A 15,162-nucleotide genomic window follows, 5' to 3' on the forward strand; every position below is an offset into this window, starting at 1 on the left:
AAGGGTTCTAGTCGTCCCAAACGTCTTCCATTTAAGGATTATGGAGGCCACTGTGCTCTTGGGAACCTTAAGTGCAGCAGAAATTTTTTTGTAACCTTGGCCAGATCTGTGCCTTGCCACAATTCTGTCTCTGAGCTCTTCAGGCAGTTCCTTTGACCTCATGATTCTCATTTGCTCTGACATGCATTGTGAGCTGTAAGGTCTTATATAGACAGGTGTGTGGCTTTCCTAATCAAGTCCAATCAGTATAATCAAACACAGCTGGACTCAAATGAAGGTGATCTCAAGGATGATCAGAAGAAATGGAAAGCACTGAGTTAAATATATGAGTGTCACAGCAAAGGGTCTGAATACTTAGGACCATGTGATATTTCAGTTTTTCTTTTTTAATAAATCTGCAACAATTTCAAAAATTCTTTTTTTTGTCTGTCAATATGGGGTGCTGTGTGTACATTAATGAGGGAAAAAATTAATTTAAATGATTTTAGCAAATGGCTGCAATATGACAAAGAGTGAAAAATTGAAGGGGGTCTGAATACTTTCCGTACCCACTGTATGTGTGGACTAAGTACAGAAAATTTAGGGACAGTCAATGGCTTAAAATTTCACAGTTTTTAGGAAGTATCTTTTTGGGATTGTAACATGAATACCTGTTTTTCAATTTACTTTTATATAGCATACGATCCATTTACAAATTCAGCTACACTTAAAAATATAAAACACAAAATAACATTTAATAAAACTGGTTTAGTACCATTAGCACACGCAACAGCACATTCCCGATCCACAGGTCATAAAGTTACTCAAAAGTCACTCATACAGATAAAGTAATGATCACTTCCCGGATATATATCTACAGTTAGGTCCATAAATATTTGGACAGAGAGAACTTTTTTCTAATTTTGGTTCTGTACATTACCACAATGAATTTTAAATGAAACTACTCCGATGCAGTTGAAGTGCAGACTTTCAGCTTTAATTCAGTGGGGTGAACAAAACGATTACATAAAAATGTGAGGCAACTAAAGCATTTTTTTAACACAATCCCTTCAGTTCAGGGGCTCAAAAGTAATTCGACAAATTAAATAACTGGAAATAAAATGTTCATTTCTAATACTTGGTTAAAAACCCTTTGCTGGCAATGACAGCCTGAAGTCTTGAACTCATAGACATCGCCAGATGCTGGGTTTCCTCCTTTTTAATGCTCTGCCAGGCCTTTACTGCAGCAGCTTTCAGTTGCTGTTTGTTTGTGGGCCTTTCTGTCTGAAGTTTAGTCTTCAACAAGTGAAATGCATGCTCAGTTGGGTTAAGATCAGGTGACTCTTGAATGGCCAAGTCAATTTTCCACTTCTTTGCTTTAATAAACTCCTGGGTTGCTTTGGCTATATGTTTTGGGTCATTGTCCATCTGTATCATGAAACGCCACCCAATCAATTTGACTGCATTTAGCTGGATTTGAGCAGACAGTACGTCTCTGAACACCTCAGAATTCATTCGGCTGCTTCTGTCCTGTGTCACATCATCAATAAACACTAGTGTCCCAGTGCCACTGGCAGCCATGCACACCCAAACCATCACACTGCCTCCACCGTGTTTTACAGATGATGTGGTATGCTTTGGATAATGAGCTGTTCCACGCCTTCTCCATACATTTTTCTTGCCTTCGTTCTGGTAGAGGTTGATCTTGGTTTCATCTGTCCAAAGAATGTTTTTCCAGAACTGTGCTGGCTTTTTTAGACGTTCTTTAGCAATGTCCAATCTAGCCTTTCTATTCTTGAGGCTTATGAGTGGCTTGCACCTTGCAGTCTTCTCTTTAGGGTAGACTTGGATATCAATACGCCTACCCCCTGGAGAGTGTTGTTCATTTGGTTGGCTGTTGTGAAAGGGTTTCTCTTCACCATGGAAATGATTCTGCGATCATCCACCACTGTTGTCTTCCGTGGACGTCCAGGTCTTTTTGCCTTGCTGAGTTCACCAATGCTTGCTTTCTTTCTCAGGTTGTACCAAACTGTAGATTTTGCCACTCGTAATATTGTAGCAATTTCTCGGATGGGTTTTTTCTGTTTTCGCAGCTTAAGGATGGCTTCTTTCACCTGCATGGAGAGCTCCTTCGACCGCATGTTGTCTGTTCACAGCAAAATCTTCCACATGCAAGCACCACACCTCAAATCAACTCCAGGCCTTTTATCTGCTTAATTGATAATGACATAACGACAGACTTGCCCACACCTGCCCATGAAATAGCCTTTGAGTCAATTGTCCAATTACTTTTGAGCCCCTGAAATGAAGGGATTGTGTTAAAAAAATGCTTTAGTTGCCTCACATTTTTATGTAATCGTTTTGTTCACCCCACCCCAAAGTCTGCACTTCAGCTGTATCCGAGTTGTTTCATTTAAAATTAATTGTGGTAATGTACAGAACCAAAATTAGAAAAAAGTTGTCTGTCCAAATATTTATGGATCTAACTGTATATCTATATATCTATATCTGTATACAGTGGAACCTCGTTTCACGATCATAATTCGTTCCAAAACTCTGGTCATAACCCGATTTGGTCGTGAACCGAAGCAATTTCCCCCACAGGATCGTATGTAAATACAATTAATCCATTCCAGACCATATGAACTGTATGTAAATATAGTTAAATATAGTTAATTATACCACAGAATGCACAGCGTAATAGTAAACTAAATGTAAAAACATTGAATAACACTGAGAAAACCTTGAACAACAGAGAAAACTAACACTGCAAGAGTTTGTGCTATAGCGCTACGAACCGCTCGCTAAAAACACTTTTTTTTAATGAGTTTTAAGCACAGGGAAAAAAAATGAACATTTGAAAATCCGTAATTTAATAAACCACCAAGAAAAGTAAAATTGCAACAATGCATGCTATGAACCGATCACTGTAAACAGAAGTGAAAACAAAAACAAGCCCGGTGTATTCTTTAACTGCCTTCTCTGCCTTATGAGTCCAGCCCCCTCTCTCTCGCGTGCGTGCGTGTGTGTGTGTGTGTGTGTATGTGCCTCTCTTGCGTGCGTGCGTGCGTGTGTGTGTGCCTCTCTCGTGTGCGTGCATGCGTCCGTCCGTCCCCCCCCCCTCTCTCTGCCATGCCTGTGTGTCTGTCTCTCTCTCTCTAGTGTGTGTGTGTGTGTGTGTCTCTCTCTCTCTCGTTGCACAGGGAGAGACTAAACACATGCGGAAATCATCGGCGCGAGCACAAACCGAAAGGGAAGCTGGCTTGTTCATATACCGAGTGTGTGGTCGTGAACAGAGGCAAAAGTTTGGCAAACTTTTTTGGTCGTAAACCGATTTGTACGTGTTCAGAGACGTTCGTGAACCGAGGTTACACTGTATCTATATATCTATATCTCCGGGGTGTCCAACTCCGGTCCTGGTGGGCCAAAGTGGCTGCAGGTTTTCATTCTAAACATCTTCTAAATTAGCTGTATATTTAATACTAGCAAAATACCCGCGCTTCGCAGCGGAGAAGTAGTGTGTTAAAGAGGTTATGAAAAAGTAAAGGAAACATTTTAAAAATAACGTAACATGATTGTCAATGTAATTGTGTTGTCATTGTTATGAGTGTTGCTGCCATATATATATACACATATACACACACATATACACACATATACAGATATATTATATATACATATACACATATATTTTTTATATATAGATTTTTTTATATATATATATATATATATATATATATATATATATATATATATAATATACACATACATACATACATACATACACACACATAGATGCACTTACAATAACATAGAAATCAATATAAACAACATTAACATCATTATCATATGAGAATATGAAGTAATATATAAGAAGCACATTTCATATAAATATAAATTATTAAACAGTAAAATCTTCTTCTATAATTTGCTACCGTGGCTTTTCGTTGGTCTGTCCAGGATTTTAAATCAGCTGTAGCTTGCAAACCGTTTCACCTATTGACTTGAAATCTGGTACACATATAATACGTCACGTCTGCTATCCGCTTTATGGGTGATGATTGTATTACTCTTTTTATGTTTATTTTATTTTAGAATCAACTCCTATCTGCGCACACCAGGGCGGCCGTGGGCAGATGCGTATGGTGTATTCACTCCATGTTATCGTGCATTGCGCTGTCACTGGTATTTTGATAAAAGAATTTGAACAATATATAAGAAGCGTATAAATTATTAAACAGTAAAACATTAACATTTAAGAAGTAAAGTTACATTGAGTACTACTGCAGTGCCTTCGGGTATACCTCATTTTTTGTTTGCCCATTACATGCTTAAATGTATACATTTTTTGGTGTACCTACCCGAGAACACGCGACATATAACCGAGCGTGGGAGAAGCATGGATTTTAAACACGCGTTGAGTTCATCTGCTGGTCTCCCTCGTGGAATAACTGGTAATGTTTGACTAAAATCTACAGCGAGTAAAACGACATTACCTCCTTTTTTTTTTTTTACGATCTCTGAGATCTTGGTTTTTTCGGTTCAAGGCTTCATAAGCTCTTTTATGTGCCATGGTGTACTTAATAAGTACTCATCTTTGAATGTTGCAAGACTTTCGCCTTGTATGTAGATCGGGGAAATTACATTCATTGCATTCCTAGTCTGAATCACAATCTGATTGTATGGGTGCTTACCTGGCACTGTAGGGTTGCCACCCGTCGTTTAAAATACGGAATCGTGCCGCGTTTGAGAATGAAATTGCCAGTCCCGTTTTGAATCAATACTGGACGGGATTTATCCCGTATTTTTTTTATCATTTTTTTTTTAAAGCAGCGTGTAATGCAAATCATCCCACACGCATTTTATGAAGATGCCTCCTTTCCTACTTTTGATTGGGTAATACTTGATGTCATCGTTAGTTTGATTGGTCTTTTTAACTGTCCAGTGAGGAGGGCGTGTCTTTTAAGTAGAGTCTGCAAAGTGTTGGCACTGAGATGTGGCGTGAGCGCCATAGTTGAAGCCCCTAACGTTGCGGTCAGCAAGTCGGCTAACATCCGCCATGTGCCGTCTTTCAGTTGCGAGAAGCAGATCATAGAATGGTTGAAACTGTTGCCCCTAACGTTGCGCCACGGCGTGTGTTTCGTTTATACCTCGTGTCTTCTCATTAAACTTTTATCTCGCGAATATGTTATTGCAATCCGCAGCGGGAGCGTTTCTATAAACTTAATTGAAACTTACGTTTTACACCGTGCTTTGTTTCCCTTATGAACATGCTTGTATGCTTCACTCGCTCCGTTCTCAATTGTTTAATTAATTTTTTGCTCTTCGCTGTTTGCGGCTCTTCCCCCATTTCCCCCTACTTCGTTCTTCTATCTCGCGAATATGTTATTGCAATCCTTAACGGGAGCGTTTCAATAAACTGATTGAAAATAGTTTTGCATTTACCTTTTTAGTAAAAGGCGAGCTTTTAAGCCTGAGAAATCACCCCGTAAATGCACACGTTTAATTGCACATGTGTTAATATGTATGGTTACACAGTATTAAAAGACAGTGAACAACGTCAGTTACCTTTGTTCCCGCGTTTGATTAAAGGTGAGCTTTTAAGCCTGAGAAATCACCCCCTAAATGCACACGTTTAATTGCACATGTGTTAATATGTATGCTTACACAGTATTAAAAGACAGTCAAAAATTAACGTCATTTACCTTCGTTCCCGCGTGTGTCTCGTGCTGTAAATCTCTTCCTTGTTTTTAGTTCACGTGATTACGTAGGAGGCGTGATGACGCGATACGTGACTCCGCCTCCTCCATTACAGTGTATGGACAAAAAATATGTTCCAGTTATGACCATTACGCTTTGAATTTCGAAATGAAACCTGCCTAACTTTTGTAAGTAAGCTGTAAGGAATGGGCCTGCCAAATTTCAGCCTTCCACCTACACGGGAAGTTGGAGAATTAGTGATGAGTCAGTCAGTCAGTGAGTGAGTGAGTCAGTCAGTCAGTCAGTGAGGACTTTGCCTTTTATTATTATAGATATATATTTAATATATATGTATAAAAAAAAAAAAAAGAAGAGTATATACATACAAACCATACACAGACCTTACCTATGGAGCTTAAGTAACAGTACATTTAAATTCATTCATTTTTGTGAATCTGCTTAGACTATTTCAGGGTTGTAAGTAATTCAACTTTAAAGAAAGATAGACTAGAGCCATATTGACCTTAATAATAATAATTCTATTATCCTGATAATCAGACCTCTAACAGGAGATAAGGAAAAACTGGGGAGGAATGTTGTATAAAGTGTGATGCATGAGTCACTGTTCTGTACCCAAGAGAAGTACTAAGACTTAAAAAAAAAAAATAAAAAAAAAAAATTAAAACAACTTTATTCACATCAAAACAGGAACAGTCAGTGTATTTATTCAAACTGGAGCTACCACTTCAATTCACACCGACACAGCTAATGAGCAGGGATGGGGCCAGGTCAGTGGTTGGGCCATACTGTTCCCAATATCATCCACTGGACAACCAACGTGTTACGCGAGGAGGCTATGAACTTGCATTTGCCTCTGGGACGGACAAGCAACCCTTGACAGACACTTCAATTACAATTCAGCATGCAGCACCATTGGGGAAGGTCTTAAAAGAGATCAAAAATCCTACATCCCGACAAGGCCCACTCTGCACCCCCTTTAGAACACCAACACAACGATGTGGACAAAGCAACTGGCTGAGCTGAGCTCTGCCAGACTTGAGAGAACATCAGCACTGGGACATCAAAAGAAAATGGCTGCAAGTTAGTAAACCACCGAGTAAGCTAGGCATTTGTATCTTTCTGTCTGTAGAGCCACTGGAGTGGGGCATTGTCAGTTGCTAGGGTAGATCACCAGCCCCATAAGTAGTAGTGGAGGGTCCCCACCACCCACTTAATAGCCAAACAGTCACTCTCAATGGTGCAGTAATTATGCTCCCTGGGGAGAAATTTCCTGCTCAGAAATTTGATGGGTTGTTCCTCCCCATCGAAACACTGAGCGAGCACCGCCCCAAACTGAAAGCACTTTTAAGTCAGAGAAGATCTTCTCACAATCATCAGTCCCGACAATGGCACAGTTTTTTCTGCCCTTCGTAAGGTCCGTGAGAGGATCTGCTCTATGTGCAAAGTTCAGAATCAATCTTGTGTCATCTGTAATAACCAGCAAGGCTGAGGAAAGCTTGAACCTATTTCTGTGTTTCTGGATGCAGATACACAAGCACCTCAACCACCTTGTCCAACTGAGGTTTATAATCAAACCGTTCCCCACATAGTCTCCCATATGCTGTATTTCGAACATCCCCAATTTACACTTCTTAGGATTCGCTGTCAACAGAGCCAGCCTCAAACTGTTATACACTGCCTGCAGGAAGTCAAGATGTGACCTCCAATCATCACTAAAAATGACCACATCATCAAGATATACCCCAGCATACTTGGAATGGGGTCACAGAATCATCCATCATATACTGAAAAGTCAATGGCGCACCATGGAGACCAAAAGGAAGCCTGGTAAACTCTAACAACCCATCCGTCCAGACAAAAGTGGTCTCCTTGCAACTGGACTCCTGTAGGGGAACCTGCCAGTACACCTTTGTGAGATCCAGGGTGGAAATATACAAGGCTTCTCTGAGTTTCTCCAACAAGTCAACAATATGCGGCATCAGGTAAGCATCAAACATGGAGATTTTATTCAAGCATCTGAAATCTATACAGAACCAAACTGTCTGGTTTTGGAACAAGAACAGCTGGGCTTCTCCACTAGCTTTTATTTTTGAAAATTACACTCAGTTTGAGCATTTGTTTCACCTCCTGGTGTCACCTTCATTGTCCCTTCCAAAGGATGATATGGGCATAGCTTTACTTTAACGCTGGGTTCGGTTACAATCTTGCATTCTGCAATTTTTGTCCTGCTGAGTATGGTCCAATTAGCAACAGCAACTTCAGGGTGTCAGTCAAAGCTTCACCAACTCTGTCTGAGAGACTGCAGCTAACGTGGCCAATACCTCCTGGGGCTCGTGCCACTCTTTTAAAAGATTCAAATGAAAGAATTGTACGGCCTTTCATTGGCCAGGAATCCTGACCTCAAAATTTGCGTGAGACACACTTTTTTCCACAACTGCTGGACCCAGCCACTTTGCCTGAAATTTACGTAGGTCAGACAGGATCAAAACCAGTACCTGATCACTCTTTACAAATTCACTAAGTTTGCTTTTCCTATCTTAATTAAGTTTTTGTGCCTCCTGTTGGCACTGCTGATGCTCTATCATGATTGAGGGCAATTTAGAAATCTGTTCTAGAAGTGAAATGACCTAATCCACAAATCTCAGTCCATGAGTTGCATTGCGAACCCCGTCCATACCTCCCAAAAAAAATCCAAAACACTCCTCGTGGTCAATGGCCAAATAACAGTTTGAATTACTCAAGCCAGTGGATGTCAGGGGGGACTTATGAATGGCAAACAGGAAGAAGGGCAACACGGTGTCCCAGAAGGTTAGGTTGTCATGGGTCACCCACCGAATCATCAGCTTTAAAGTCTTGCTAAACCGTTCAGTTAGGCCATTTGTCTACGGATAATAAACAGTGGTGCTCAATTGTTTAATTGCAAAGTTTTCACATAGTTGCTTTATGACGCAGGATGTGAAGGGTGTACCCTGATCACAAGGAATGCAAATATGTGTGAATATTTCTGGTAAAGCTTTAGCAACAGCTTGAGTGTTGGCCTTCCACAGAGCAGCCACCTAGGGGTACCTTGTTGCATAATCCACCAACACAAGCATGCACTGGTAAACATTCTTACTCTTGGGAAGTGGGCACACAATATCTAGCCCAGCCCTCTGAAAGGGGACATTCAAAATAGCCATTGGTGAGAGGGGAGTCCTAGCCGGTCTATGAGTGGAAACAACTTGACAGTCGGGGGAGGTTCTACAAAACTGCTCCACATCTTGCCCCATATTCAGTGAATAAAAGTTTTGAAATGCAATCTCTTAATCTTCTCTGTGCCATGGTGGCCTCCCAAGACTTGGGTGTGAGCAATTTTTAAAACCATCTCTCTTTGCCCACTTGGGACAACCAACTGCTCAATCGCTTCCTTCTCCCATGCAATCAGAAATCACTCAATATAAGAAACCATTCATAATTAAAAGGTGTGTTGTTTTGAAATCCATGCCCTCCCGCTCCCTATAGTAAGTATTGTTTGCACCATGTGCTTGTTTAAATGCAAAGTCTTGGCTGCTGATTAACAGTTACAGGTGTGCAAACTCTGTTGGAGTGTCAGTCCCTGCTTTCCCAGGGCCCGACACAATACCCTGCTCTTCTCCACCCATTGTTTCTCCATGGTCCGTATCTATTGGCTGGCTGTCCCGGACTCTCAGGTGAGAGGTCATCCTCTACCTCTCTGGACAGATCAGGTTCAACCTCTAAGCTGGCTTCTTGACTGCCCTTGTCAGCGGCAAGACCCTCTCTATCTACTACAGACAGAGGAGCTCTGCAGGTGGCTAGGACACATGGGAAAAGGACATTCCTCTTCCTGATTAAAACAAGCCAGGGTGAAGTATCTGTTAAGGCAGTCCAATCTTTAAAGTTCCTCACTTTAAATTTCAGAGGGAGTAAAACAGTCTCATTTTCTCCATGAATACAGTGAATGTTCATCCTATCCTTTTTTGTGTAGGGAGGATTTTGCATCCGGCCAACTTAATAGAGACCTTAAAACTAACTTTCTTCAACACCCCAGGGAAAACCTGCAATGAGCATACCTGGGTCAGACCCAAGTCCACTGACTTAGGCAGGAGAGGGCACTCCCAAGCCCAATGTTCCAGTTGATCACAGTGAAAGCATCTGTATCCGAATTCAGCTGTGGAGCTCCTACGATAATGCCTTCTGCTTGTGGTGTCCGTTCAGGTGCCCTCAGCGGTGGCATCCGCAACTCTAGGAGCCTGGGTCTGAGTAGGAGAAATCGAGGCAGGGTGTGGCAGCAGTGATTGAACATTGGGCAGGGATGCAATGGCTGGGATAGCCCCTCTGTTTCTAGGTGGTTTGGGTGCCCTCCAGTCTGAAGGTCTGGTCTAGTAGGGAGTGGACATTGTTCTGGAGCATCTCATTACAGGTGTCTTCATTTATCCCTGACAAGATTGTCAATAGTGAGCTTTTCCACAATGCCCCCAGCCAAAATAGACGTCTCTTGGCCAAGGGGCTCATAGCTGTACGGAGGAGGATTCAGGAAATCAATCATCAAACCTTTCAGGAGGAAGGTTTTGCACAATCTGTAAAACCTCCCTGGTCAAAAAGGGGGCCAAAACAGCTGCCCAGCCTTTCCTGTCCCACTGCATCAGTGTTGCCAAGCGTTCAAAACAGAGTAAGGCACACTCTGAGTCATCTGAGGTAGCAATCTTCACTAGCACATCTCTGTGACTGGCCAGGGCAGGGTCATCTTCCGGAGCTTTCTTCAACTCCAGGAGGAACAGAGCATCAAATGCCTGCTGAGGATCTATCAGAACAGGACCCCACTTCTGGTACCATGTGATGCATGAGTCACAGTCCTGCACCCGAGAGAAGAGGTCTGATTCTAAAGACTTCAAGAAAAACAATTTTACTCCCATTAAAACAGGAACCGTCAGGGAATTTATTCAAATGATGTCTACCACTTCAATACACACAGACACAGCAAACAAGCATGGATGGGGCCAGGATAGTAGTCAGGTTATACTGTTCTCTGCATCACCCATTGGATGACAGACATGTTACACAAAGAGACTGTGAACTTGCAGTTGCATGGATGGCATTACAAATCTGCAGTTGCCTCTGGAACAGAAAAGCAACCCTAGCCAGATATGTCAATCACGTTTCACCATTGGGAAGGTTCTCAAAACAGCTCCAAAATCATGAATCAAAGACAATAGTCACAGACTGTCAGGGTGAGTAAAAGAAAAAACTCAAACTACTTGAAACAAATCCCGTATTTTTTAGTAATACCCCTTCAAATCACTAAAACTAGTGCCAGATTACATGGCTTTGATAGGGATGTCAAACTTGATAACTGCAGTTGCTGATCTTATTGCCTGAGAATGTCACATTACATGACTACCAATTGCAAGGCACAACAAATTAACCTAGTGCCACATTACACAACTTCCAGATAGTGGAGATGTCAATTCTAATGAGTGCAGTTGCATATCTTCTCATTTAATCATGTCAAATTACACTAATTAGAATCACAGGGAATGACAAATTATGTGACTCCATGATGACATTTCAGCATAATTTCACATATTGTCCCTTTTTCTGACAATCACGTGCTGCCTGACAAGGCTGAAGCTGTACTAATGTTTTATGGGTATGGCCGATTCAAACACAATCTTGACCCTTTTTTTCCCCACAAAGTCACAGGCACACAAGTCTCACTTCAGTTTGTAAGGTCAAAAACACTTGCTTTCCTTATTCTTCATAGCTGCATTACATGTATTGCACTTTTCACTGGTTGTCAGCTCACATACACATAAGACTGCCCCCCTGTGACTTAAGATAATATCAAAACTGTTCGATATTGTCAGGACGAGTCGCAGACTGGTTGGGTAAGTCGGACCACACAACTAGTAGTCACGGCAGCGTGCCATGACTGCCAGAGATTTGTTAACATTATGCAAATGAAGTCTGTGGCTGAAAATTGTTGGAAATGTGAAATATAACAGGGATTTAATCAATGTTGACAATCATCTTTTTCATAAGCAATCTCAACATCAAGAGAAAAGTGCTTAACATTATGTAGGAAAGTGATTTCAGAATAGCACCTGTTACTACATCATTTTATCAATCAGCAAATCAATTCACAAAAGATGCAGGAGTTGCAAGACAGTGTTAGAATAACAAAAGTATTTTCAATGAAGGAGCACAAGAAAAGTGAGCAACATGTTACACAATTAACCACGTTTCTTCAGCATACAAGAATTGAAAAAATCTTGGATTTGATTTGATTTGGATGGTCTCCTTTCACAGAAGTCAAATCTCTTTTTCATTGCGCACCATAAGGCGCACTGGATTGAAAGGCGCACTCTCAATTGCGGGGCTTATTTCTGTACTTAAGCCATATATAAGGCGCACTGTATTATTTGGCGCATGCAAAAACAAGGTAACAGAAGCAAAACAATGAGTTTAGTTAAACCTTATTCTACTACGTATTTAAAAATACACTCACATTGTTTTTTGATCAGTCTGTTGTCACAAATCCATCGAAGTCCTCACCTTCTGTATCTGAATTGAACAGATGGGCAAGTTCGCCATCAAACATGCCGGGTTCCCTCTCGTCATTGTCGGAGTCAGTCTCGTTGCCGGGTGGCTGTTCAGCAATGATTCCAGCTTTCGCGTAAGCTCGGACAACAGTTGAAGCAGACACCTTAGCCCAGGCATCCACAATCCATTCACATATGGTGGCGTAACTCACCCGGCGCTGCCTCCCAGTCTTAGTAAAGGTGTGTTCGCCGTCTCTCATCCATCGCTCCCATGACGCTCGCAACTTCACTTTGAACGCCCTGTTTATACCGATGTCCAGCGGTTGGAGTTCTTTTGTTAATCCTCCTGGAATGATGGCAAGCTCCGTATTCATTTGCTTCACTTGTTTTTTCACAGTAGCGGTGATATGGGCACGCATGGAGTCGCAGATCAACAAAGACGGTGATGCATGGAAAAACCCGCCCGGTCTCTTCACATACACCTGTCTCAGCCACTCTCTCATTTTCTCCTCGTCCATCCAGCCCTTTGGATTGGCCTTAACGATGACTCCGGCTGGAAACTTTTCTTTTGGCAGCGTCTTCCTCTTAAAAATGACCATAGGTGGTAGTTTCTGTCCATTACTGTGGCAACCAAGAACAACAGTGAAAGCCGACTTCTCATGCCCCGTGCTGGTCCCCTTTTCTCCACAGTATGGTTCACGGGGATGTCAAAAGTGAGAGGGACCTCGTCCATGTTGGTGATGTGGTTGGGCTGGATTTTTTTGTCAGTAATCTTGTTGCTGCAGTAGGTGCGGAAGATGGTCAGCTTTTCTTTGTAATCCGCTGGCAGTTGCTGTGCCACGGTAGTTCGTGCGCGGATGGCGAGATGGCGCCTTTTCATAAAACGAAAGCACCAAGACGGACCTCCTTGAAAGTGTTCGAGCTTCATGTCTTGTGCTATCGTTATTGCCTTCAGTCAAATGGTGACTGTAGAGACGCTTCTCCCGGCTCTTTGTTCAAGAATCCATTGTTCAAGTTGGTCTTCCAACTCTGGCCACCTCGCCTTGTTCCCGCGGAAACTCTTTTTTGTCTTTTTAACTTGGCGCAATTCATTCTCCTGCTTCCTCCACTTCCGAACCATAGATTCATTGATTTTAAATTCTCTCGCTGCTGCTCTATTCCCATTTACAACCGCGTAACTGATTGCCTGTAGTTTGAATTGTGCATCGTAAGCATGTCTCTTCTCTGATGCCATTTTCAGGGTCCTTAGCCAAACAAATGTTGTTTCGCAGCGCACCAGTAGTACAATATACCTACCTGCCGTAGGCGTGGCGGAGGTAGGTGTACGTCTGTACGTGGCTTTACGCAATGTTCAGCAATTTGTTTATCGCTACCAGCGTTCGTAGTGTACGTATTACTACGTCCCTATGTCGGCAGGAAATGGTCCGACAGTCAATCAAGCGGAGCGCTTACTAAAATGCACAACAACATTTTTACAGATTTTGGAACTCAGTTCACACATAAGGCGCACCGAATTTAAAGGCGCATCATGGATTTTTGAGAAAATTAAAGGCTTTTAAGTGCGCCTTATAGTGCGCAAAATACTGTATGTTAGAATGGCAGGTGGCATTAGTTTTTTCCCCCATGAGCAAAAATATTAGCAATTTTCCTTCTCTCTTTTTTTTCAAAGAAAAACTAATGCTGCTATTTTGCCAGCATCAAATCTATTTCAAATACCAGAGAATTGCTTGAAGAAAAATTCTAGACTCACTCATAACACATGACACTCAACACATGCATTTCTAGCTTTGTGTCACAGGAATATAGATTATTTAACTGGAATCTTAAAATACATGTTTTCAAACTTACTCACCCTTCAAGCTGCTGTTCTCCATTAATATAACGTAAATTCTTCAAAAATGAAAGGGACGAGAGTGCGTGTGAATGACGAATTGATACGTAGCCAGTGACAGTTTCTATCAGACCCATGAAAGCTTCCAGTTCTGCAGCAATGTTATCTGCAAGTGGAAAAAAAAAAAGAAACAAGTGGATCATACTAACCAATGGCTACATACAGCACTTATAAGACATATCAAGAGGTGGTAAGAGCCACACATTCCATTAGCTAGTGTGGAAAAAAAAACAGAAATCTAAAGAATCAGGGCAGTCCTGAGAAGAGGGATGGCTGAAAATAAAATGATGGACAACATATAAAAAGTAAAACTGTAATACTGGTTTTCTGCATTACTAGCATATTTTAGACTCACTAATATACTGAATTATATGAAGCGCTTTCCAGGTCACTGGTTTACAAATAAGCATACCATGAATATTACCATCAAGATGACTCTGAAAGGCAAGTATAATGAGTGGAATGGTAAAACTAAATAATAGTCAGAAGCTCCCTCTTCAGCCACGGCAACACTGAGGTAACACAAATGTGTCATGAGTGCATCAGGCTATTCAGACACAACTGTGAAACATAATGAATACAGGCTGAGCTGTGTTGGATTTTTTTTTAATATTGTATTGATTTCTGTTTATTTTTATTGTGTACTTGTCACATACCTAATGTTTACTTGTCATCAACACCAGTTTTTCATTTTACATTGAAACATGTACTTTGTGAAAATACCTTGTTAAATACAGGATACTTACTTCCTCTGCGAATATTAATAGTCAGATGTCCTTTGACAAATGTGCAGCCTTCCATGGACTGGGCAGCTGTGACAGAATCTATTGCCTTTTCTCCAAAGCAGATTTTGTGGCATGGCCCATCACATGGGCTGCAGAACATGCTGTGTGAAAGAAAACACGAAAGAGAATGCGTGTAGCCTTGAATTCTTAGTGTATCCACTGTGCACAGTGCTTTACTCATTTATGATTTTCTGCCACATAGATGCCTTGGCAAAAGCTGTTTAAAAGGCAATTCACTAAGATCACA

General features: G+C 41.4%; 1 protein-coding gene across 1 annotated transcript in view; it reads right to left on the reverse strand.

Annotated features, from left to right (window-relative positions):
• igf1ra (insulin-like growth factor 1a receptor) overlaps window positions 1–15,162 on the reverse strand; it is a 443,425-nt gene that overhangs the window by 80,757 nt on the left and 347,506 nt on the right. The window contains exons 4-5 of the mRNA XM_028822633.2: window positions 14,877–15,016; window positions 14,092–14,236 (exon numbers count right to left, since the gene is read on the reverse strand). Coding sequence (XP_028678466.1) covers window positions 14,092–14,236; window positions 14,877–15,016 — 285 coding nt within the window. The remainder of the gene's footprint in view (window positions 1–14,091; window positions 14,237–14,876; window positions 15,017–15,162) is intronic.

Source organism: Erpetoichthys calabaricus, chromosome 17 (assembly GCF_900747795.2).
Source record: "Erpetoichthys calabaricus chromosome 17, fErpCal1.3, whole genome shotgun sequence".
Classification (NCBI taxonomy): domain Eukaryota; kingdom Metazoa; phylum Chordata; class Cladistia; order Polypteriformes; family Polypteridae; genus Erpetoichthys; species Erpetoichthys calabaricus.